General features: G+C 38.3%; 2 protein-coding genes across 2 annotated transcripts in view; both read left to right on the top strand.

Annotated features, from left to right (window-relative positions):
* stard10 (StAR related lipid transfer domain containing 10) overlaps positions 1 to 8428 on the top strand; it is a 28141-nt gene extending 19713 nt beyond the window's left edge. The window contains exons 4-6 of the mRNA XM_084718092.1: positions 5282 to 5399; positions 5977 to 6029; positions 8218 to 8428. Of these exons, the coding sequence (XP_084574218.1) occupies positions 5282 to 5399; positions 5977 to 6029; positions 8218 to 8424 (378 nt within the window). The 3' untranslated portion in view covers positions 8425 to 8428. The remainder of the gene's footprint in view (positions 1 to 5281; positions 5400 to 5976; positions 6030 to 8217) is intronic.
* An 8374-nt stretch (positions 8429 to 16802) lies between these two features.
* The window catches only part of arap1 (ArfGAP with RhoGAP domain, ankyrin repeat and PH domain 1), a 68402-nt gene continuing 59382 nt past the window's right edge, over positions 16803 to 25822 (top strand). The window contains exon 1 of the mRNA XM_084718089.1: positions 16803 to 16969. The gene's annotated coding sequence lies outside the window, so the exon portion shown is untranslated. The remainder of the gene's footprint in view (positions 16970 to 25822) is intronic.

Here is a 25822-nt window from a genome sequence, read left to right as displayed (position 1 = left end):
CTTCCAGTCAGTTTTTTTTTTAAGAAGAATGCCAAAGGCCAGTAAAACAAACAGACTGATTAAAGACCGTGTGAGTGACTTTCAGTTTGGAACCAGGCCCGAATCCTCAGCCTTTAGTTTGGCTGTAATTCTGCATTTCTAGTCCAACTGAGAGAAGAGGAATACTCTGTACTCATCATCACCTCTCCCCAAGGGTAGCAGTAACAACAGGTTATTTTTTTTTATTATTGATTGATCTATCTATTTCACAATGTTCTTAACAGCTTATGTTGTCTCAGAAATCACAAAAAACCTCAAGGTATAAAACAATTAAAATGCCTTTTACACAACATGGTCAGATTAGACCTTAAAAAAAACTCTGATGTGTGGGAGTCAAAAACAGAAAAAAATTGTTTTGTATGACTAAAAAACAGAGAATATTGATCTTATTTGGGCTGCAATTATAGATTACTTTCTTAATCAATTAATCTGAAATTATTTTCATGATTAATTGATCAATCATGTAGTCTATAAAATGTCAACAACATTGTAAAAAAAAATGCTTATTGCCATTTCTCAAAGCCCAAAGTGCCGTCATGAAATTGCTTCTTTTGTCCAACTTAAGAATCCAAAACCCAAAGACCATTTCTTTACTCTCGTAAATGACAAAGAAGCTGGAACCAGCTAATGTTGAAAAAGTGACTAAAATTAGTCCTTTTTTTTTCCTCTACAGTTCACTATCACATAATCCAGAAAAGGCAGCAATGTTTGGCATTTTTGCTATAAAAACGACTTATTTGAAAAATTGATTATTAAAATAGTTGCTTATTAATTTTCTGATGATCAGCTAATGAGTTAAATAAGTAACTGTATCTGCTTTACAGTATCTGTCTCCATCTGTCTTCCTGTTTTTACGTCTTTCCTCTTTTTTCATGCCTTCATCTTTCTTGCCTCTCTGTCTCTTTTCCTCTCTGTCGTTTTCCCTCGTGCTCTCAGTTTCAGTCACTAATATAATGTTTACAAAAGGATAAGACCTCTCATGTGATTGTAGGCGGTTGACTTCCACCTTCCCTTCCGCATTCCTCCATCAGTAAGTGGTTTGCAAAATAATAGACAGTCCATGTGCATGGGAGTGCGTGTGATTAGCCAAGGTCACTGTTGATAGTCAGTAGAATTTGAGACCTTGACTAGTGGAGTGCAGCTTAACAGGATACTTACTGTAATAGAGGGCTGAATTCACACGTTCACCGCCAGGAGTCAGTCCACTTGTACTGTATTTGACACCACAGTCACCTGCGGTCTGTCCCATGATTAATAACAACTGCTTGGAAAAGTTTTCAGCTGTCAGTAACTGTGGTTTGCTTTAAAGCAAAACTTGCTATTGGGCAGATTGTGATAGAGTCAAATTTGTACTTGCAAGAAGAGCCTGTTTATCTACATTAGGACTGCAGGTAATGACTAGTCATGACTGCTCTATCAGTTGATCTATTGAGTGCTTTTTTAGCCACAGTGGTGGCATGGCTCCGGCCTCTCGGCTGGTCCATCAACTTGGTCTTTAGTGAAGTCAACTATTGGATGGATGAATTTTGTACAAGCAATCATGGTTCTCAGAGGATGACTTTGTCGATATCTAGACTTTTCTACACGCCACCATCCAGTCAAAGATTTTATTTGTCCAGCAGTTTATGACCTACAACACTGTATCAGGGGAGGAGAAAATGCATCTAAAGCTGTAATATGTAACGTTTCTGCAGTAAAACACAAGATTTATATTATTTTGTTGAGTTGTGGACTTACATTATCCCAAATGTTTCCAACAATGTTAAAATCCATAATTTATTCCAGGAAACGATGCATTTCCTGCTAGCTGTTGCTAGTTTGTATAACCTCTGGGGAAATACATCGGGGGACGTGAAATACAATTTTGGTGTGAGTTGTCTAGTTTTGGAGATATTGGCTATAGATGTCTGCCTTCTCTCAAATAAAATTGGACTAAATAGCAGTGGAAGTCCTGTGCTACTTTAGCACCAAAAATATATTTGAAACAAGTGTCTGTTTAAAAAAAAAATCATGATCCGGTTGCTCAAAATAATTTACAAACCTTGCTGTGGGCAGTTTCATGCAGGAACTACTCTCCTGCTGCAGTCGAATTTACCATAATGTCTTTCCTTCTCATTAAAATAAAGTAGTTTCTACATGAAACTGCTCAAAACAAGGTCTGTGAATTATTCTGAGTAACCAGGTCATGATTTTCAGAAATCATGGTTTTGAATTTTGGTTGGTTTGGTTTGGTTTTGCAAGCGAGGTGCCCTTGAGTCCCATTATATTGGAAAGAGAGCAGATATCTTTACAGCCAATATCTCCAAAACTCTACAACTTGCACCAAAAAAAATCTAGAGGTACAAATAGCACTACAGGCCAGGGGAAAAATATGCATTTGATTTTAGGATGAACTGTCTCTTTAATCTACAGTGGTCCTAATAAGCTGTCATAATAACCAAATACCTGCAAAACAAACAAAATTCCCATCAACCTCAACTCAACTTTGTGTTAAGTGCAAAATTAGCAAATGTTAGCATGCTATCATAATAAAGTACACGATAAACTTTCTATACAGCGTGCTGACATTAGCATTTAGCTTAGTGCACCACTGTAAGGTTTCACACAGCTGATAACATGGCTGGTGACTCTGTGCCTTATTTATTAATCGTTGAATATGTCAAATGTCAAACTTAACAAATGGCTAGTGCAAGTTACCGGAGCCCAAAGTGATGACTTTTAATTACTTTTTTTGTTGGACCAACAGCCAAAAAACCACAAAGTTAAGTGAGTGCTTTATTAATCAACTAATTGATTGATCAGTTACTTCAGATATTCTGATTTCCTGGTATGGTGTATGTGTAAGACTGATGAGACAAACCTCATTGGTGACTAATGCTCCAAATTCATTCATTAACTCACATTATTACCCAGAAGCCTGCAGATGTAATGATTCACGAAAGCCGTCATCGTAATGCGCAACACAGCAGACATTCCCACAGTGTGACCTACAAGCAAAAAATGGTGCAAGCAACAAAATACAGTTGTATGAGTCCAAAAAGATGAAGCAGTTATTAGAAGTTCTCCCCTGATAAAGCTACTTTAGCTGACTGCTGTGCTGTGTGCTTCTTAAGGGCTCCGCAGTGTGCCTGTTCCAGTTAGCACTAACCAGCTAACCAGCACCGTATCATCATCATGAATAATGATATTTACATATATAGTCAAAGGAGCCAGCAGTGGGATAGAGAGGGCTGGAGCCGGCCTTTGCTGCTGTGTTATTCACAGGGTAGTGTGGACTGGATTTGCATCAGAAAGATGACTGTGATGCAGAAAATCAGCCTGACTGGCAGCACAAAGCACAACACAGAAAAACACCCCAGTGGTGCTTATTCTGCACAACTTACAGTATGTCGACCATTTGATACACGTTCATAAAAAGACATGTTTTTATTTTTAATAGTAATTTCTCTGAATATCTCGGTTTGTACTCATGCATTCATTGATGACTGATTATTCTAATTGGAGAAAACAAGTCATTTACCAGATAAGTTAATTAAAGCTACTACAGAAACTGTCATATTGTGCTGATTTTGGAGGCTCCACGGACAAAAGTGGTGGTTTTTCCACTGTAACAAAAAGCCAAATGTATAAAGTAAAAAAATCATTAATTATCTAAATACAAATTCTCCTCCTGGTTTTCTTTAACTAGTTACTAATATAATACTCATTGTAACTTTAATGATAATAAATATAAACACAGGCTTGTTTCAACTGATTACAGGGAGAATTAAGAAAAAGTATATAGAATCAACTGATCTTCCAGCTGATGGTCTCACTTGCTTATGTAGGTCATAAAGAGGCACCATTAATTAATACAGAGTGTTTCATAATCCAGTTAAAAAAAACTAAGTTAAAAACTCCTTGTAGTTGCTTTAAATCTGGAGTAGGGTTGCAAATTCATTAGAGCTGCAGCAGTTAGTCGATTAATCGATTAGTTGATTAGTCATTTAGTCGAGACAATTGGTCAATAGTCATTGGTTCCTCACTTGGGCTCTGAGCCACCCAATGGGGGGGCAGCAAAAATCACAAGGGGTCCTCAAGGCTTTTGCAAAACGCTGTTTACAAAACTATTTAAAAGGATACATTTTTATCCTCACACATAAATAGTAGGCCACACTTCTCTGACCTCTCATGATCTGTGATAATGAATTATTATTGTTATTTTGGTCAGGATGAGTGTGTGTGTGTGTGTGTGTGTGTGTGTGTGTGTGTGTGTGTGTGTGTGTGTGTATAAGTCTATTCTATTGGGTTGTTAAAAGAAACAAATGTTAAGCTTATGCTACAAAAACTATATTTACCAAAGGTTGTTGTGAGAATGGAAACATCATTAGTGGTTTTAATTTTTGAAAATAAAGCTTTGGGCTCAGCTCAGCTTTTCTTCGACACAAGTCAGGGGGCTCCGAGGAAAAAAGGGTTGGGAGCCACTGGTTAGGTTATTTTTCAAGCAGAAAGGTCAACTTGGTCGTCCCAGCTTTTTAAGGGGTCTTTGGGTTTTGGACCGTTCGTTGGACAAAAGAAGCAATTTGAAAACGTCACCGTGGGATCTGGGAAATTTTCATGAGCATTTTTCACTCTTTGTTGATGTTTTACAGACTAACCAAAAGAATCATTCAATCGTAAATATATTCAGTAGATAATCAATAATGAAACTAATCATTAGTTGCAGCCTTAATTTTCATTAACCAATAACAACCAATTATTGATCAATCAGTAACAATTAATACGATTAAAAAGCACTTATCTTTCTCAGTTTTATTTTAACAGTTTTACTGGTAGTTATAAGAGTTATAATAAACATTATTTCATAAAGCATAAACAACTGAAGCAAACAGAATAATAAAACAATAAGGCTCATGCTCTTGTCTTGTCCTTATTCAATAAATGATGCTGCCAAACAAAATGATGTCACATGCGACACAGTTACTGCCATTTTCAGACCAATGGGGGAGAAATGAAACAAGAATATGCATGATCACTTAATGCATTTCTAATTGGTTCAATTCATACCTGTATTTAATGATTAATCATGAGCATCCCTAATCAGGAGCAACCAAAAATGAAGATTGTACGGGGTGCTATATCCTGTTGAGGGCACTGGACAAGGGTGATGTTAATTCTAATAATAATCTGTGTGTGTGTGTGTGTGTGTGTGTGTGTGTGTGTGTGTGTGTGTGTGTGTGTGTGTGTTTCTTTGTCTCTGCAGAAATACCCTCCTAAAAAGGAGTTTGTGCGAGCCGTGTCTATTCAGACGGGCTACATGATCCAGTCCCAGGGACCCAACCACTGTATCCTTACTTACATGGCCCAGGTAGACCCACGAGGTAATTAAAACACAAACACACACACACAAACACACACAAGGACAAACTCATACAGACATGCATAAATACAAGTACACATGCACACGCACACACACACACACACACACACACACACACAGACAGTCGTCCCGGTGCATAACGCATGCTCAAAGTTGTAATGAATGATTCATTGCCCTGCCTTTATGTCAAAACGAATTACCATAGCAACCATATGAAGGACATAGTCTACTTCACTCTGCTTCCTCTCTCTCGCTCTGTCCCTCTTCCTCGTCCCTCTCTCTTTTGCTCTCTTCTTCCCTTCATTAATCTTTTCCTCTCGTTCTCCCTTTAATTCGTGTCTTCCCTGCCACTCTCTTGCTTGCGAGTGCTGATTGTGTAAACCTCTTTAATCTGGTTGCAGTGAGTAGTAAATTACAAAGCTTCACTTTGATCCTGGATGACATGACACGTAATAGAGCAAACGTTAAATCCCTCTTTTGTGTCCTCCCCGTCCTCCTCTTCCTCTTTTACTCTCTTTCTCTCTCTACCATTCATCCTCACACTTTCTTTTTCTGCTCGCTCTGCTCTCTCTTTGCAGGTTCGTTACCCAAGTGGATCGTCAACAAGTGTTCCCAGATCTTTGCTCCTCGGGTAAGTCATTTGCAGATTAGCACGGGTTCTGTGAGTGTGCCATGCATTTGTTGATGTGTTAATCCATAGGCACCGTGTGCACTGAGGTGGGCAGACCTTAAATGCATGTGAAAGATGTAATTTGTAAGAACTGGCCGCCTGTCAAAGTCGTACTCCAAACAAATGGGGGCAGCGTGTCACCAGAATCAGTATTAACTGTTGCTGCTGTTGGCTAGTTAGCTCAATTAGTTGCGCAGCAAGTGGTCCAATTAGCTGACTCGAGTCTGCCTTGACTGGGAGCTCAGAGCACCAGTTGGAGTGGTGGTGTTCAGGAGGTTTTTACGGTGCATTCTGTTTAGCTTGGAAATCAGAGGTCTAAGCTGGTAATGATGCCACACCTGAGTTGAACACATTCCTGTACAACAAGTTGGAAAACAAAGATAAATGCCTCCAGGAAAAACGTTGTTGTGCTTGATAATGCATTACGTGGTATTCGGTGCATACAAACACCACTGCTACATGTCCCAACATAGAAGTTGGACAGTACTGTGTGTGCGACTGGTTTAATGAGACCGAGATCGTATCATTCACGATACACTGTTATCATTTTTTCATGATGAGAAAAAAATTCATGTAACTTCAGTAGTGTCTGTTTGGTTACAAAAGATCAGTAATATGTGAGAAGTGCAAGAAGACTATAACAGCAAACAGGGGTACAACAAACTAATGTCCCCACCTCAAGCAGAAGCACCCTGTCTCACGAGGAGAGCTCAACAGCTATTCTGAGGTGTAAACCGAAAATATTTTTCATTATTTTGTCCCTCCATATAGAATATTGTTATTGCAGGATAAGATATGAAGTTTCATGGGGCGTTCCAGTTGAAATACCCAACTTGGAAATTTGCAGTTCAACTGAAACACCATTGGGAATGTGGAGGTGCAGCAGCAGTTAATCAGAGAACTGCCTGTTTACTGTTGGACTGAGAGCAGACTGGATGCTACAGTGACCCACTATCGCCTCTTGAGGTAGAAAGTGGTATTACAGGACAGGACACGCTGGGGGTAGCTGGTCAGCATCCTAACTTGAGTAGACACCTCTGCAACACTAGACATACACGTCTGTGACATAACATCATAAGTGTTACTTCTTTTGACAATTTTAATTGATTTTTGAATGATTTAAACAGGACTCCTGCACACTGTCCAACTTGCAATATGTCGTTTATTTGCGATGTTTCTGTACTAGAGCTTCATCAGGCAAACAGTTTTTTGTTCAAGAGAAGCCATCTTAAATAGGGAGTGGTCGTTTCTCCACAACCAATCCTGTTCCCACATCACCTATCTAAAAGGGAAATACATAATATAATGAATCAATTAGAAATACGGTACATGTGTTCATTGTACCGGGTGTGGGGGTTTTGTTTATCTAATATGTCTGTTTTTAACTTCTAATGTAAATACACCCTGATCAGCCTATACTCACAAAGGGAATCTGCAATATTTGCTGTTGAAATAATGATTTATTTGTAATTGATTGACAGTGTGCGGGAGTCCTTGTTCAATTTTTTGGTCTCCTCTCTCCAACACACCTATCTTTTTTAATAGATGTGTGAAGTGTCTCCTCCATTTCTGAGTGTTTTAAACAAAAAAATCTTACACATTGCACCTTTAACTTATAACCTATCATACATATTACAGAAACACATTGTTTACTGTGTTTGTTTCTTTGAGTGTGTGTGTGTTTGTACTTGTTGAAATAGGACAAAGATTCTCTGGAGAGCACCCTGGGATGGAGAAATCCCTTGATGATAGTCAGAAAATAGCTCAGCGAGATGCACAAATCCCGCTGAAATTACGCAAGACACAAGACAGATTTTCTGGCTGGCTGTTGTTGATGTTGTTTTTTCAGGAATCTTTTATGATTCAAAATATAGTACATAGATGGAGTATATAGAAATATTACCACTTGATTTCACCTTTTAAACCAATGATTATATTTAATTGGGTTTTTTAATTACATACTCTTGGATCTAATTGCTTTGGCATTTTTGGTACCATGAGAAAGTGTGGAGATGCTGAATGTTTTGGCTCTGACGCAGGATGACCTGGTACCTAAGTGAAGTTGTTGATGATCAGTACATATCTACAGAAAATAAACTGATGTTTTCACTAACTGGTTTTGTTTATCCATTCTGTTCTTATTTTTTAGGCAATGAAGAAGATCAACAAAGCCTGTTTGAAGTATACGGAGTGGAAGCAGAGACACAACCCTGGCTTCAAGCCCTGGCTCTACCCCGAACAGACTACATTACCCACCATCCCACTCTCGGAGCTCAGCATCCAGCATGCCGAGAGCCTGGAGAATATTGATGAGAGCTCTGCAGCTGAGACCCAGGACAGAGAAGACAGCGACTAACACACACACACACACACACACACACACACACATACACAGTCCACATAGCCCACATAGTCAAGGATTCATACACACACACACACACACACACACAGTAATGCAGGGTTACATGCATGCCTGATACACATCCATAATAACACATATGTGATTCTGTGTGTGTGTATGTGTGTATATACATGCACACACATACTTGCAAACATACTGTATATGCAGTTGCATATGCAGACATGCTAACAGTCACATGTATGAAAGCATTCATGCACACAGACAAACTCATCCTTAAGTAACTCCATCTCATACGTACATACATTATATATGAACACATACACATACAAACATGCAACATAGATGCACTCACAGATACACACCCACCCACTCAGAAGAAGCAGCAAAACTGTGTTTTTTACAGTCAGTAAACTAATTTCCATTGTATGATGGACCCTTAGGGCCACATTAAGGGGAAAATAGAGTGGAGGAAGTTTTTTTAATTTTGCATTTTGAGAATAAACTTCAGTTAAAGTGACAGGCATAAGGACAAATACATCAGAGGAGAAAGATGTTTGTTTTGCATTTTAAGAATAAAGTCAAAATGTTGAGAATAAGGTCAAAATGTAAAGAATAAAGCTGAAATACCATGTCTAGATTAAATTTAAAATGGTATTTTGAATTTCATTCTCAAAATTTCAACTTTATTCTCAAAATGCAAACTAAAAAAAAATCTTCCTTTTCTTATTTATTTGTTCTTATGCCTGGCACGAATGCTTAAAGTTCAACTTTATTCTTGACACTTTGACTTCTGATCTTCTGATTTTTTTTTTTTTTTTTTTTTTTAATCTTATCCCTGGTCTTAATACTCTTCTGTATAATAATCAGAAAAGGGGCTGTAATTGTGATTTTCTTTTTGTCATGACTGTTCAAGGGTAATATCAAAGTTTTCTAATTGGGACCAATGCAGATTATCACAGCAAAATGTATTTTTTAGTAAGAATTACTGTCAAAATGTTAAGTGACTAACCTGATAGTGGGAAAGTACGACCCCTGATGCTCATGTATACATACCTGTGTACACATATAAACGTACATCATTCATTTATACTACATTTATACACTCAGACATGCATATATACTCAGTTTGTCTCTTTATACTGGCACTGGGTATCAGTACTCAGTACCTTTAGGGTATTACTCAGAATAACCCAGTACCAAGTAGTAATGAAAATTCTCCAGTCAAACGATACCTGCAATCGATCCTTTTTGTACCCAGATATAGAAAAAGTTACTATTTTTATGGTTTTGCTCGCAGCCAATCACAGCAAGTGTTCTTTGATTAAGTTCAACGTGATTGGCCCACTACATGCTACAGCATCTACATACAGTCTGTGGTGTGGTGAAGAGATGCCACCAAAATATTCTTAAGTGTGGCTTTACTGCACAACAGTGGCGTCTGATAAAAAATAAATGATGATAAAATGATAAAAAAAATATAGAAGGATTATTTCAAAAGGTATCAAGTGAAGTACTCTATCGATATCGGTATGACTTTAAGAGCGCTGTATTGGTACTGGTATTGTCTTATTTTTTTTTAACCCAGTCCTAATTTCTACCCATGTTGTCTCTCTGTTACCCAGTATGTGTCTCCATCACGTTTTGTAAGCACATAATAAATACGCAGGTGTGCAGAAGGCAGCTGGAACCCCACCAAACCAACCTGCAACCCTCTCACACACACTCAAACACAGACACACAGATTTTACACTTACATGTACTGTCTTGCTCCTCTATTTGAGAGATGTATGAATGTATGTAGAGTTTAAAAAATTAAATACAGATTCCTACAGAGGTTTTCAAATTTCACTGGTGATCTGAGTCATTTTTTTCCCTCTGTATTTATTTGTGTATGTTACATGTTGTCGGTGGCTTTGCTTGAGTTGATGTCTGGGGCCGCGTGCATGGTTGTGCTGATGCTAAAATAGGTATAAAGAATCGCTGACCTGATTAACTGGTTGATCTGCTGTCATTCACACATTCTTTCAATAACACACACACCCACACACACACACACACACACACACAACCATTGATTTAAACGCCATGATTAGAACGCGGAAAAACACAGTGACATACAACCTATTGATAAACTGTTGTGTGTTTTGTTTGATTGCATGCACGCGTGTGCTTGCATGTGTGCGGCGTATGTGCGCGCAGTGGCCTAGATCAGAATTAGGAATCCTCCAATCTGTTGGCATGGCAACTCTGAGATCGACTCAGCACAGAGCAGAGACACAGAGAGATGAGAGCTCTCAAGTCACAGAGGAAGTGACTTATTGCAGGGTGTCCGCCCCTTCTACCCTATGTAGAATTAGAATAAAGAGGATGTATACTGTATACTGTAATGGCACCACGTGTGCAAGAGCTTTCTGTCTCTCTGTGGCGGGTTAATTAGATGACCTGAAGCAAACTCACATTCACAGTGACATGGTTTAACATATGGCTAAAGACTGCATTAAACATATTGGATACACATCAGCTGAGAAAATTATTTGACAGTCCATGAAGGTATTGGCCTGTCTGTGAGTGCCTCAGTAAGAGGAACACGGCATTGTAATTGTAAAAGAAAATAATAAATAAATAAATATATATATATATATACATGTCATCCTCTCTGACTGTTCCCTTTTTACAACATCCGCCTCTGCGTATGCACCTAATGAAATATGAATGATGAAGGAAATAGTATGGCAGGGATGCAAAAAGGCATGAGGTGTATACTGCCTTACAAAGCCAAAATGCAGTACTACATACTCAGACAAGATAACCAAAATCTTAACTGATGTTTATTTTTCCATATAACATTTTTAATTTAACAGAAATGCATAATTACGAGGAAAAAAAGCTTCGTAAATTTTGCAGGGAAAAAAAAAAACTACAAAACCAACCACACAGCTATCCAAAGCAAGACAGCCAAATCCTGCTTAAGCTAGCTAGAGATAGCCAAAGCTGCTAGCTAAACCCCTTAACTGTTAAATAAACTGATAAATATGTTAACTGTGGTTATCCCATACAAATAAGGCAGACGTTAAATCCAGTCATGAAAACTAAAAACAGGTCAAACTAGTCCCGCTAAAAAGCTAAATAGCCTAACATTAGCTTAGCAGAGTAGCATTAGCCTAACTGCCAGATCAGTTTTTGACTCTTGTGGATTTCACAGTTTTGTGTGATCAAGGTACTTTAAAATCACTTATTTAAACATACTAAGGAGTAAAGTGAGTAGTTATATAATTTCAAGGTAATCATTATTGTTATTTTTAAAAAAGTATTGGACAGAAAGCTGAAAGAACAAATTTTGATGGTTGATACTGTACTGATTTCCCATTGATTATATTAAGCTGCTTAATTTTTATTCCAAAGGTTCCCACCAATTATGTTTATTTATTTATTTAATTTTTTGTAAAATAATATAAAAAGACATAATACAGAAGAATTATATCCTATTCATCTGTTGCAGTTATCTCAGTCAACTTAAAAAATAATTTTTTTTTTTTTTTTCTCAACTTGAAGGGATTGTTCAGATTGTTTAATGTGAGGTTTTAGTGTATTACAATACAATAGGTGCCAGTTGGCTCACGCTCAGTCTGTAAGAAGCAGAGAGGAGTACCAGGACGGAAGAAGCCACTCAAAACAGGTCCACCTAAAAAAAAACATCCATGTAAGTTTCAGTGTACACTACATCGTTGCCTTACTTTCCTGTCAGACAGCCTTTTCTCGTTGGAAACCACAATCATATGGAAACTAGTTATAGCGCTCTCCAAACCAACCAAACTCCCTGGGTGAAATTAGTCGTTTCACTTTGCAGAAAGCACTGAAGTCACACACAAACCAAAAGATCGAGGCAGCGGTTAACACACAACTTTTGTGTTCTGAGAGGTAAAATGATGAATTTGACCATGGAGTTTGGTTGGTTTGGGGAGAGAGATATATTTGGCTTTTATAACAGCCGTTTCCAGTCAGAAAAGGGTGTCTGACAGTTAAGTAAAGTGCTGAAAATATTCTAAATATAGCATACACTCAAACTGATGTTGTGTTTTTAGGTGGTCCTTTTTTTAAGTGTCTAAAACATGTTTTGTTGCTGACCCCGTCCACAGCAGATTATTGCTTAGCTTCTGTGCCGGTACTCCTCTTTGCTTCTCCAAACTGCAGGTGCGCTAACGGTAGCTACTGTAAGTAGGTAAGTAAGTAACTATCGATCAGTGGCTCATACAACCTCACTTCAAATAATCCGAGCTATCCCCTTAAGCTTTTCTGGAGTTCACAGTACACAGCTCTGGTCTTTTCTTTTTTCTTTACTACAGCTGTTTATCCCTCTGCCCTCGTAAGTAACCATCCATCCATCCCCCGAGCCTTAATGAGGCCTCTTGCTCAGCCATCATCATTATGTGCATGTGCGTGTCAGAGAAAAGGGCTGCGTGTGCACGAATGTGTGATCTGTGTGTCCCAGTGGCATCCCTGTATTGTCTTCCACCCGCCTCCACAGCAGGAGGAGACATATAAGCAGCGTGACGACCGGCATCCCTCTGTGTGTGTGTTTCTGCATATGTGTCACACTGGCTGCCACCCCCACAGCAACCCGGCCCACCAGGGCTGAGATCCTGGTGATGACTCATCACCACCCCACCTCCTCCTTTTCTCTCCTCTCCTCTCCCACTCCCTCTCCCTCCATCTCTTGTATTCTACCCCTACTCCCTTTTCTGCCCGTGTCATCCGCTCCTCATCCTTTCCTCAGTGTCTCCTCTCCTCCTCATCCTCCCATCCGTCCTTTCATCCACCTCTCATCCAGGCCTCTCTTCTCCTTTGATCCTCCTCTTTTCTCCAGTTCTTTTCCCTCTTCATCTCTGCCCTTTCTCTCGTCTGTTTCCTCTCCTCGTTTTCCCTTCTCTTAATCTAAAACCATTTGTTCTCCTACATTTATTCTCATTCTGTCTCCTCGACAGTCTATACAGCTTTATTTTCATCCCCCTTTTTTGCTCTTTTCACCTCCCTCTCATTCCTCATCAACTTTTACTCCTCCTTCTCTCCCTGCCACTCCTCAACTTTTACCACCTGTTTCTTCCATCTGTCACCTTTCATCTCCTCTCCTTCATCCATCTCTTTTCCCAAAGCTAATCTTTACGACACAGTCTCCTGATCTTTATCCCAGGTCAGATGTAAAATGAGTAACACACTGCCGAGTCAACGCCAAGTGTATTGTTCATTCCAGCCGCTGATGGCTAAAATATTACCCTTTTACTCATTAGGGCCTTAGGGCGATAGGGCCTCTGACTGTGACATGAGAGAACACAACACACTGAATCACGATGAAACACAAAGTCCGAAATTATAGGTAGGGCTGCAACTACGAAGATTACGCATTAACAAATAATCTTTTGACCATTTTCTTGATGAATTGACTAGTTGTTTGGCCTATAAGCCCAAGATGATATCCTCTAATGTCTTGGTTTGTCCACAACCAAAAGATATTCAGTTTACTGCCATAGAACGGTGGTTTTGAACCCCTTCGAGATGCCCCCAGAATAATAAGGTTGGTGATCGCACCCACGCACACCCTTCTCAAACATTAAGACTTTTGCTCTGACTCTCAATATCACACTATGAAATCTATTCGAAGGCATATTATATCACTGGTACAGGAGATGTAATGTAAAAACTGTTCCCGAGTCTAAAATACAGCCTCATTTCCCATCATGCCGAGTGCAGAACTGAGTGGTTTGTCAAATTTCTCATTTTACATTGCTAAATGCAAATTTTACTTTTTACTAGTGTATGTGTCTGTTCAGAACATCGTGGCTTATTTTGTTTATTAACATTTTGTGTGCTGTTTTTTTAACTGTGTGACTGAGGTAGCTGTTACATTTCTCCAGCACTATATATTTTTGAGTACTTTAACATTATTTTGAATTTCTTTAAGGCGCTGACACTGCTGCTTGCCACTATATGTTGTTTTACTTTTTTTCTCCATAACCATCTGACAATCCCCAGAAAGTTATTCTGTGACCCCCATGAGGGTCCCAATCCCTAGGTTGAGAACCGCCATCATAGTAAAGAGTAAAGACACTAAAAAATATTCCTATTTGACAAACGAATTTGTGTATTTTTTTTCTAAAACACAACTCAAAATAATTAATCGAGTATCAATATAGTTAAAGCCATTAATTATTGATTAATTTGATAGTTGACTACTAACCAATTAATCAGCTAATCGCTGCAGCTCTAATGACAAGCATACAACCCTTTTAGTTCTCTTAAAACAATCAGGGTTTGACAAAGCACAGTGGCAAATGTGACCTTTTTATTAATGTAAACTCACAAGTGGGACATATTTAATCCATAAATGCTTAATGTTTGGAGTCTCCTGGTTCATCATGGTGAACAGTGTGACTGTGAATTTATGGGTTCCAAATTGCTCCAGCTATTTTTTATTGCATGCCAGCCTCTCCTTCTCTCTCTCAGCTGCTTTCATCTCTCTGACTCTCTTCTCTGTGGCTGAAATGCAATCAAAGGCAACCTCTTTAATAATTTAAGGACTAATTTGATGCAACATTCTCTTTCTACTGTAAACGCTGTTTTCCCTTTATTACGTGCTTTTTTAACTTGATGCTTTTTGATTTTCTCTCTCTGTCTGCAGGGCTCAGTATCTTGATGGATGGTGAGTGGTTGCCCTCTTCTGGTTCCTATGGGAGCCTACAACTAACAAATCTGTCTGAGCCTGAGTGATTCAGTGCTGACATGAATGCCACATCACCGCCTCCTCCATGAAAATATCTTTTCAGAATTAGAGATGAAAGAATTAATTGATTAACTCATTAGTTGTCAATTATTAAGTTAATTGTGAACTATTTTGAGAATCAATAAATCGGTGTATCATTTTCTAAGTCACAATTGTCTGATGGGGTTGTGGACAAACCAAGACATTTGAACACATCATCTTGGGCTCTGAGATACAGTGATCAACATAGTTCACCATTTTCTGAAATTTTATAAACCAAACAAATAACTGATTAATCAAGAAAAAAATCAGCAGATTAATCAACAGTGAAAATAATCGTTATTTCATTCAGAGTTATTTCTATTCATGGTCACAAAGCAGACAAGATAGTTTCCAAGATTATACCTGTTCATGCCTCCTGGTGTGTTCAAGGACCAAACCAGGACCCCATGCAACTAAATACCTACTTCTCATTTGGCTGATATACTACATGAATTATTTTTTTTTATTGTTCTGATTAAATGTAATTAAACTAATGATGAATTCAGCGTGCATCCATTTTATGTTGTTGTTTTTAAAAATTCATTAAAACTGTTTTTCCCCAAGGGAAATTCGGCCTATAGGGATACACAACATGTTTTTTTTTTTTTTGTTTGTTTTTAATTATTAATTTCATAACCAATAATTCTTTCATGTCCAGTACTGGTAAGTTAATTGATAATGTCACATTTTTGCATTTTAAAAAGAAGAAGAAGTTAAAATAACCTGTAGTTTATGCTCGCCTGAGGGTTAGAAATGCTATGATTTAATGAAAAGGGCTGCATGATATGGAAAAAATCACTTTGAAATTATTTTGACAGATGTGATATGATTCATAAGTAGTGGAAATGGTCATTTTTCATCATCTTACATCTTGAGAACAACATTGCTGTTTTACCATATATTTGTTTCATCCAAAAATTGAAGCTTCTGGAATTTGGATATTGTATGTGGCCATACTGCGATTTTGATAATATTTCTATTAATTGTTCAGCTCTAGCTCCAACCTGACCAAATCTAACTGACATCACTATTGCAATAAAACAAAGAACACAAAAAAGTTTTGACTCATCAAATGTTCCTTTATTATTCTAAAAGTACACAAAAAAACGTAACATAGAACATAAATATTGAGCATTTTGTTAAAGAGTTAAAATTGAATAATCTGTCAAATCAGATATAATTTCCTTATCACAGTAATAATAACATAAACGTCCCAGTCTGTCAATAATTTATTAGTCTCAGTATTTACTATCCAACCCTAAGACAGTGCGTGTAAATACAGACTCGTGTGAACTGTATTTCTTGTTCGTGAAAACTAAGTGGGATAATATCTAGTTAAAGGGGATTTGCATGAAAACAGACTGGGCTGTCCAGTCTTTCTCACTGGTCACATGACGGCCGTACGGAAGTTTTTGCAATGTTGCTCCTTCAAGTTAGCCACAACTAGGAAGAGAAACTCGGGAAATGTATAGTACCACTTTAAAAAATAAAACAAATTATGTCATAATGGTGGCACATATATATTATTTTGAAAGGTAAAGCCGGAAATATCATACTTCTTTTACGGTAACTTGACGGTGGCTGCCTGAGAGCTGTTGCTACTGCAGCTTTTCATCCGTGTGAAAAATGTTATCCGCTATTCGGCGTCGCAGTTGTGGCCACTAATTTTTTTTTTTTACCTCAGAAACAAGACGTCAGTAGCCCATATTTCAGAGAGCTGGACACCTGGAAATACTCAAATAGGTGAGTGGATTTTCAGAATTTAAAACTTTTTCTTTCAGGCGAAACTTTCCCCCCCAACCGCCTATAAGAATAGATACCAAACTCATGAACATATGAAACCGCACAAACTCCGGGGTGGTTCTCACACAAATCTACGTTGTCTAGGTTACATTCACGCGCTGACCGCTAGCTAGACCTGTTGAGGTAAAAAATAACATTAGCTAAAGAAATGCACCAGGTACAAAACAGCAAACGTTTTCTTGACTAGACCGTTAGTCGAGTCCAGTTCTGCTTTTAGCAGCTTACTTATTAATGAAGGGGAGGAAATACTTGTCGACCTGTAATTGGTTAATGTTAGTTAACTTGTTAGATGTGTTGGGTTGTTTTCCTCAAGCCGCTCCATTCTTTCTGTGGGCAAAGCGGAGAGGAAAATGGACTGCCCCTACGACGGGGTTGTTTATCCCCAGTGGAATTCATTATTTTTCAGCTGGGTGCCTGACTGAATGAACTCTTACATCGCGGTTTCTTAACTCAACTTAGAGAAGGAGCGATTAGTCCCCGTCTGTCGGAGGGAAATGTATCATGTCCATTTTCCCTCATCATGATCAAATCTGTTAGCAGGTGGAGTTGTGACAGGTGGTAATCCAGGCCAGGCTTTTTTTTTTTTTTTTTAGACTCAGTGCAGGGATTTTTACACTCTCCATCAGGCAGGGGTGGAATGTATGTAAATACATTTACTCAAGTGCTGTACTTAAGTACAAATTGGTGATACTTGTACTTTACTCGAGTATATCTGTTTTCTTCTGCTTTATATTTATACTCTGCTCAGATGCAGATATTACACTTTTCATTCTCCTTCATTTGTCTGACAGTTTTTTTTGCTAGTTACATTTCAGATGAAAACTTTTCATACTTTTCTGTAATTTCACTCAAGTGTGCTGTGACTTTTGGGTATTTTTTTTAATTTTTTTTGGGTCCTAAGGTTGCACCCACCACAGCTGGCAGCTACACTAGATTACACAAGCCCACTTAGCTCCTTAAGGTTCTTCTTTAGATGTTTATTTCTGCTTTTTTGCACTCAAGGGCAAATGCATGAGTTCATACATAGGAATTATGGTGTGGCCAACAATGAGACTATTAAAACAGGCTATCAGATATGTTATTAAGCTAAATGGAAACTGTGATAGTTATCCTTTTTAATGTTAATGTGCACTTTAGACCTGTTGCATGTGGGCTGAAAGTCTTAAAATAGAGCCCATTTTGCATGTCTGTCATGCTCAATAGACCCTTAAAATCTAGTGAATCTAGAAATTTGTTTGGACAGCTTTGGTTTTTACAGAAGCTCCTGAACCATGATAACGATGGCTGTTGTGGTTAAACAGATGTTATTCTATCTAGCAATTAGCAAACTTTGCAGTGACGTTAACAAAGGTTTAATCACTGTATTAGAAAATGTAAAGTTAGAATAGGCAAAAGTTGTCGGTTGTTGTTTGTAAATGCACCAAGATAATAGTTGATTGTTGATTCCCATTCTCAGGTCATCAAATAGCATTGCTTTAGGTTGGTCAAATGTGCGCACTTGTATAGAGACACCATCACACACTTCTAGTGGATCATAAAAGATGATTGAGAGGGATTATTTGTATATCTGTTTTCTAGGAAAATTCAGCAAGGGCTGCAAAGAATTAGTCAATTCAACTTTCAGTCAGTGACAAGAGTCATAGTTAACCACGTTTTTAATTGTTTGTTAATTTCAGGAAAAAAAACACCCCAAGCACCATTTGGGAGCTGTCCTTGCCATTAGGCCCAGGAAACTGTTGCAACACAGACCTGTTCTCTTGTAACGCTGTGGTCACTGGTGCACTGCTGCTATTTGTGCTGTAACTGCCATTAACTAGTAAGTCACTTAGCGATCTGGGACACAGCCTCTGAGACCAGTGGAGGCTGGTTTGATGACCAGGAATACAGTACAGTATTGTTACCGAGGTGATGTGCAGGACTCAGTAGGTTCAGGAGGTGTGAAGGGTTGAGGAGCGAGTTTCTAACTTAGTGAGTTAATTTGTAAGTATACTTCATCCATTGTGTTGTTAAGTCCACAAGTATTTGTTTTTGTGAAGTTGGAAGTTATTTGCCCCTGTGTTTTGAACATACTGTTTTGAAATATATAAAGAAAATGTTTAGTCTCCGTGATGGCTGTTCAGACACATTCAGAATCGCTTTGTGCCCCAAACAAATATGTACTAAAATAATTAAATCATACCATAAATGTGCAATAACTACTTGGCTTTTGGCTTTAAGTAGCGACTACTATTTGAATCACTGATTATCTTTCGTCGGGGGCAGGGCAGCCCTAAATTCTGTATATATGCCTTTAAGCCAGGCAAAGGGTTTGCCAGGGTTATGTAAATGCATTTTAAAGTTAACATCAAACAACCAATGTCCATTTTTTAAAAAGCTACCAATTCATCACTGCAAAGGGCAACACAAAAAATAACCCAGCTGTTTTTGACAGTTTGGGGACTGAAAAAAACTTGCTGTCAAATAGCATCATGGCCCTACTGACCTTGTTTTGTCTAGTATCGGAAACTGGTGATGAAAACGCTATGACAATTTCAAGTTCACACTGAGAGCCACATAATGTAGTGTTGCAGGATATTGTTTATCAAGGCAGAGATATAAGTATGTCTCAACCCGTGATTTTCTTTTTGTCTGCCCGCGCAGGATACAGACATGCAATGCTAAACTGAGCCAAAATAGATTCACAGTCTCGAGGAAGTGAGTTCTGAATTAATTATTGGCCATTGATTGACATCAAGTTGCAGCTGAACGCTTTGTCAGCCCTTCTCTGTCTTTGCCCCTCTTGTGTCTACCACTTTTCTGTGTTTTTCACTCTGTATGTCTCATATGCTCACATGATTACTCACTACTGAATCACTCTATAATGAGATGAGAGGTGGAGGATCTCCCACTGGTTCAGAGGATGTATTGAGGCTAAATAAAGTTCCCAGTTGTGCAAGAGGTGATAACTGGAGGCTGTGACTAAAATAATCTTGAACCGGGGTTATTAATTCTGCCTCAAAACTGTATATTTTTCACAAGGGAGGAGAACATGCTGTTTGATGATGACCTCACACAGCTTGTGAAAATGAGACAAGATTGATGTGGAGGAAATTTTTATTTTGGTTTTTCACGAAAGGAACAAAATTGTTGGAACACAAAAGATGCAAATTTTGGTTTATTAAACCTTTTCCAAATGCATGTATCATATATCACTGTTGTGAGACATAAACTCATATTATACAGTTTCGGTACACCTTGCTAAAACTAAATCAGTCTAATATGATGGCTTTGCAATAAATTCTACCTTCATGAAGTAGGTAGTATAGTTTTAGTTGAAATTGTTTGAGAGTTGTTGCTTCAACTTTATGGTCATTTTGGAGGATGTAGTTTGAACAGCTGCAGCTATTAGTTGATGTCAACTATTTTATCAGATGCCAACTATTTTAACGATCAGTGAATTGTGTTGAGTACATTTTAAGAAAAGATGTCCAAATCCTCTTATTTCAGCTTTTCAAATGTGTATATGTTTATTTTGAAGACAGTAAACAGAATATCTTTGAATTGTTGACAGAACAAGACATCACCTTATGCTTTGGAAGCCAGTCAGCACTAAATTTATTTTCCATTCCCTTACATTTTCTGGACAAAACAACTAAGTGATTAATCAAGAAAATGATCGACAGATTAATTGATAATGAAAGTAATGTCTAATTGCAGCTGTAGTAGTTTGTGGTGCTGTTGAATTGTATTGTGTTATACCCAAGTGTTTCTAATATTTTGACAAATCAGTTCACATAATTGAAGGCAGACTTCATATATGAAGCACCTCTCACTATATTTCAGTGTAATTCATCAACATTTTGTAGGATCTTGTACAGTTATTTAGCCAAAGTGAGAGGTTTTTGAAACTGTCCTTAGTGAGTAAAATATATTGAGAGAAAGTCAAAAATTTAGGTCAAGGAAGGAGCAAAAATTGAATTCATGAAAAGGCTTGCAGGAATTTTAAGTCAGGTGCAAAACATCCATTACTGTGTTGCTGTGTTGAGTTAGGTGTGGGGGAGGGGAGACAAAGGAGGAAAAAAGACATTACATGGATAGTTCAAATGTGCTGTTGAAAGTTTGTGGTATGCACAGTTTGTACTTGTGGTAATATCAGCTGACCTCCACCATAGGAGAAGGCCGCGCTCATTAATGTCAAAACATCGTGTATTTTCTTTTGTCCCCAGCCAATGACTTCTAGTCACATTAATGGGCTCCTTAAAAGTGGTCAGCAGTTTTTGGTGGGTTACCGTGGGAAACATCCTCCTGTGAAATGTTGCACCCTGAAGAGTTACAGGCGCACGCACACACACAGCCGCTTGTTCACCAGAGGACATTGTTCAGATGCATTTCTTTACTGGCAGGACTGAGTCACTATTCAGTTCTAATTGAAAGTGGGCTGAGAGCAGCAGTGTGTCTGGTGGTGGGTATATGAGTCATGTCCCATGTGTGTGAGTGTGCGCGTGTTTCTCAGTCATCCATATAAGGACACCACCTTGATAGGAATCTGAGGGTCTGAGGAAAATGACTCTGCATTGGCTACCCAACTACTTGCCCTAGGGAGGCATACAATGAGGTAAATTCAGAATATCCGGCAGCAACAGAGCTAACAGTCGTCTTCAGTAAATAAACTGACTGTGTGCTACCTGTCCAGCAGAGTTATTGTTTGGGTTGTGAACGTTGTGAAGATTCTGGACTTCTATTCATCATGTTGCCTGTAACATATACGCAGGTGTTGATATATTTGTGATAAGTGAATATCAGCCAACTTAGCAACATGGCCAATTTAACAAATGGACCCAAAAATGTAGCTTGCTCTATACTTTCCCTCACCTAATTTCTGTAGAATGTGAATTAAATGCAGTTCAAGGCTCTAAGGTAGTATTGCCAGTACTACTACTAACAGTGTTTTTGGTGGCAAATGTCACTGTGGCAGCGGAAGCAGTGGTGAACTACAGTCAGAGTTTTATACATGGTGAAAGTTAAAAGCTTATCACGCTGTGGAGCCGACATTGTCTCTTTCATGGTTTAGAAAATGACGCTGTTCTTTCTACTTTTTCAAAGTAGCTGCAGTACAACAAGTTTTGAACAATTGTCAACTGCGCTAATGATCGCACAGCTAGTACAGTACAATACAGCTAGATCAATGTCATCACTCATTTCTACTTGGAGTGGAAGCTGTGTGTAAAAATGTGCATGGAGTGAGCCGTTTGTAACACACACACACACACACACACACACGGCAACATACATGTTTACCATCATTCAAAAAGTATAAATAGATTCATATAATACATCCACCATCAAAACAGGTATACATAGAGCAGACTAGTTCCTGATTTAAATTTCTGTTCTCAAAGAAAAATGCTCCTCTGCAGTAGCAACACATCATCATATTGGTGCCAGTGTATCAATCACAAAATATTGCTTTATTGATTGTTTGTCCTACCACTGCATGGTTTTGGCACATATGAACATAGTCTCACAGTTCAATATTTTTTATCTATACAAAATATATATTATATTCTCTTATATTGTTAAAATTAAAAAGTCAATTTACACTAATCTTGAAGAATGTAGCACTGGTATTTTGTTGAAGTCACTGAGAATGGAGGTCTTGAATTCTCCACATTCCCAGTCTGTTGGTAAATGTTGTACACCATGATGGCAGTTAATTATTAACAAAACAACAACAACAACAACAAATATTTCCTTTCACTTGACCCTCGTGGGAAACGGGTTAAAGGAAATTGTCTTGTTTTGGTGTATTTCCAAAGACTGCACGGTAGAGAGGTGGTGTAGAAGAGTGATCTTTAAGACAGCTGAAAAATTTGCTGATGCAGTTTGTCATGTAGACATACTCCAGTGGGGAACTCATGCTGAGGCATCTGTAGAAAATCTTGAAACATAAACCAGCATATCATTACATCATCATCGTCATTCAGCACCCGTTGCAAATTAAAACAGTGTTTAGCATTAATTAGACTAAATTATCCAGAATATCAGCATGAAGTGTAAAACTAAAGACTGGCATGATTAACCACGGAGACATAGATCTGAGATCTGCAATGATGTTAGAATGAAAATCATGATCATGTGTCTTTTACTGCACATATATTTATAACGCATTTCTAAGAATCTAGTAAGTCAGTTTCTCTGTAAGTAGATGTGTCTGTGTAGATCTGAAACTCCTGATTACCCAGTGACTAAAAATTAAATGTGAAATGGTTAATCACAGTTTAATCTGATGTAGCCAATCACTCTGATCACAAACTGTCTACTGTTAGATAAATGTGTATTCTGTCCGTCTGCCACATGCAATTGACTTTTGTGCATGTTTTTTTTTGAAAATCAATACAGTATCACCATACATAAAAGTGCGATAATCAAGTGTATCAATATTTTCTTACTCCCTAGCAACAATTAGTCGTTAATAGTTAATTGATTAGTTGAGCAAAAGAAAATTAATTGCCACCTTTTTGGATAATCGATTAGGCTCTCAAGCAAAAATGTCAAACACTCACTGGTTCCTGCTGCTTAAACGTAAGAATTTGCAACTTTTCTTTGTCATACATGATAGTAAATGAAGAGTCTTTGGGTTTTGGACAGTTAGTTGGACAAAAGAAGCAACTTGAAGAGAATTTTTTCACAATTTACTCCAACTCAGGCGGTTGGAATGAGGAGGCTGCAGTGCTACTGACATCTAATTTTCCTGCCGTTGTTAGGAACGTTAGGAAATAAAAATACATCTTCTAAATTGATTTTTGATAAAAAGATTTTCTTTAAATAATAATCCAACAGTTTTCAGAACTTAAGAGTTTCGCCACAGGGGGACTTTAAAGAAACTGTCACATTCATGCTAATAGTGCACACACCATTCCCAGACTGTTGTTATTGTAAAGCAGCTATTATGGCTGGTCAAATCACACAGAAACATTCAAAGACTGCCAGCCATACTTTGATATTTACAGCCTGACACTAAACTTAATCATACTTTTTAAGCCTTGTGAAAAACTATATGCTACTCATTACAACCTTGTATGTGTTATGAGAGAAGAGAGCAGAGCAGGAAGGGGGGGCGTTAGTGTGTTTTTGGTGTTAACAATGTGTCAATGGTTGTTGCTGAGTTGTCATAATATGTTTGTGTTAAAATGTGTTGGACATCATATTTGTTATATATAGGGCTGGGCGGTATGACCCAAAATTGATATCACGATATAAATTGAATCCCTTCACGGTAACGATATTTATCGCGGTATAAATGTTGTGGTGTAAAACTTATAATGGAAGTGTAAAAACATCGGCACCACTACATGATTTTCTATTTTTGGAGCTGCACACCTTTTTTTGACTCTTTATTTGCACAACTCTCGCGTGATTTGTTTCCGTTATTTCCACTAAAATAATCAAACTCGCACGATCTTTCGCGGGTCTAGGGTTCCCTTCTAGACACGACCCTCTCTGTCTCTCTGTCAAACTACAGACAGAAGACTGTCTGTAAACAACACGATGTTACACTCTGCAGTGTTTCACACGAAGACTTTATTTGTGTGGACACCCAGGTTTGGTTTGTCACCAGTTTTGGCATTTTTATTTTTTAATCAGTCCGAGAGAACGACGGTATCAGTGATTGATTAGTGATCAGTCTGCCCTCCTCTCCTCCCTCACCTGTTCACTCTGCTGTGAGAGGGTCTGAAAGTTTCTCACAGAGAAACACAGACTCTCCTGGTGTGTGGGTCTTTGCTTTGTTGGTCACAGTTACTCCACACATCTTGCAGATGACATTTTTGTTTGTTTTTTTTGTTTTTTTTACCAGCTCCTCCTTCTCCGCCGTTACTGTGCTTGCGGCCATTTTCACACAGAGGCAGGTGCGATGATGTCATTGACGGTATTCGGCAGAGCACAAATCTCTACCGTGGCCAAATTTATATCGTTTCTACTGTCATACCGTGTATACCGCGCAGCCCTATTTCCTTTTGTGTTTTTTCATGTTCTCTTAGATAATGGTAGATAATGTGCTTCAAAACTGAGGACACTGATTGAAAGCAGAGCTGAAACTTACGTCAGCCAGTGCTGATCAGTGCAAAGAGAGAGAAAATGTGGCATCCTGGGTATCTGTGTGTGTGTGTGTGTGTGTGTGTGTGTGTGTAAGATTGAAAGGGGATATGAGGCCTGAAACACAATTTCTGAGCCCACCCCCTATCAACACACAATATTATTAGGTGAGCACTTGTTTGAGAGAGTGTGACCAGACTCAAACAGTAGGCCCCCACCATGCATTTCCCTCCATCTTGTCAGTGTGTGTGTGTGTGTGTGTGTGTGTGTGTGTGTGTGTGTGTGTGTGTGTGTGTGTGTGTGTGTGTGTGTGTGTGTGTGTGTGTGTGTACTTGCCTGGGCAATAGAATGCCCCATTGTGAAGGCAGCACAGAGACCCTGTTATTGGCAGCTTTCTGAGTGGGAGGGAGGGAGTGCAGAGAAGGATGGAGTGAGCGAGAAATGGAGAGATAAATGAATTGAAATGTCCAGCGAGCAAATGCTGGTTTGAAACTGACCAAAATAAAATGAAAGCACAGGAAAAAAAAAGTCAGCAGTTAAACAGTTACCCTTACAGAATTACAAAGCACCTATAGGTTTCTGTAATATCAAAATTCACTCATTTCAGCAGTTCAAGGAACACGTTGACATTTTTGAAAACACGCCTGTTTGCTATCTTGCTGCCAGTTAAAAGTGAAAAGATCTATATCAGTTTTATCTTTCTGCTCTAAGGTCCACTCA

This window comes from Lutjanus erythropterus, chromosome 4 (assembly GCF_056507025.1).
Source record: "Lutjanus erythropterus isolate fLutEry1 chromosome 4, fLutEry1.hap2, whole genome shotgun sequence".
Taxonomy (NCBI): domain Eukaryota; kingdom Metazoa; phylum Chordata; class Actinopteri; order Lutjaniformes; family Lutjanidae; genus Lutjanus; species Lutjanus erythropterus.
The sequence above is the reverse complement of the archived record's forward strand: the minus strand, read 5'-3'. Positions and strand labels throughout refer to the sequence as shown.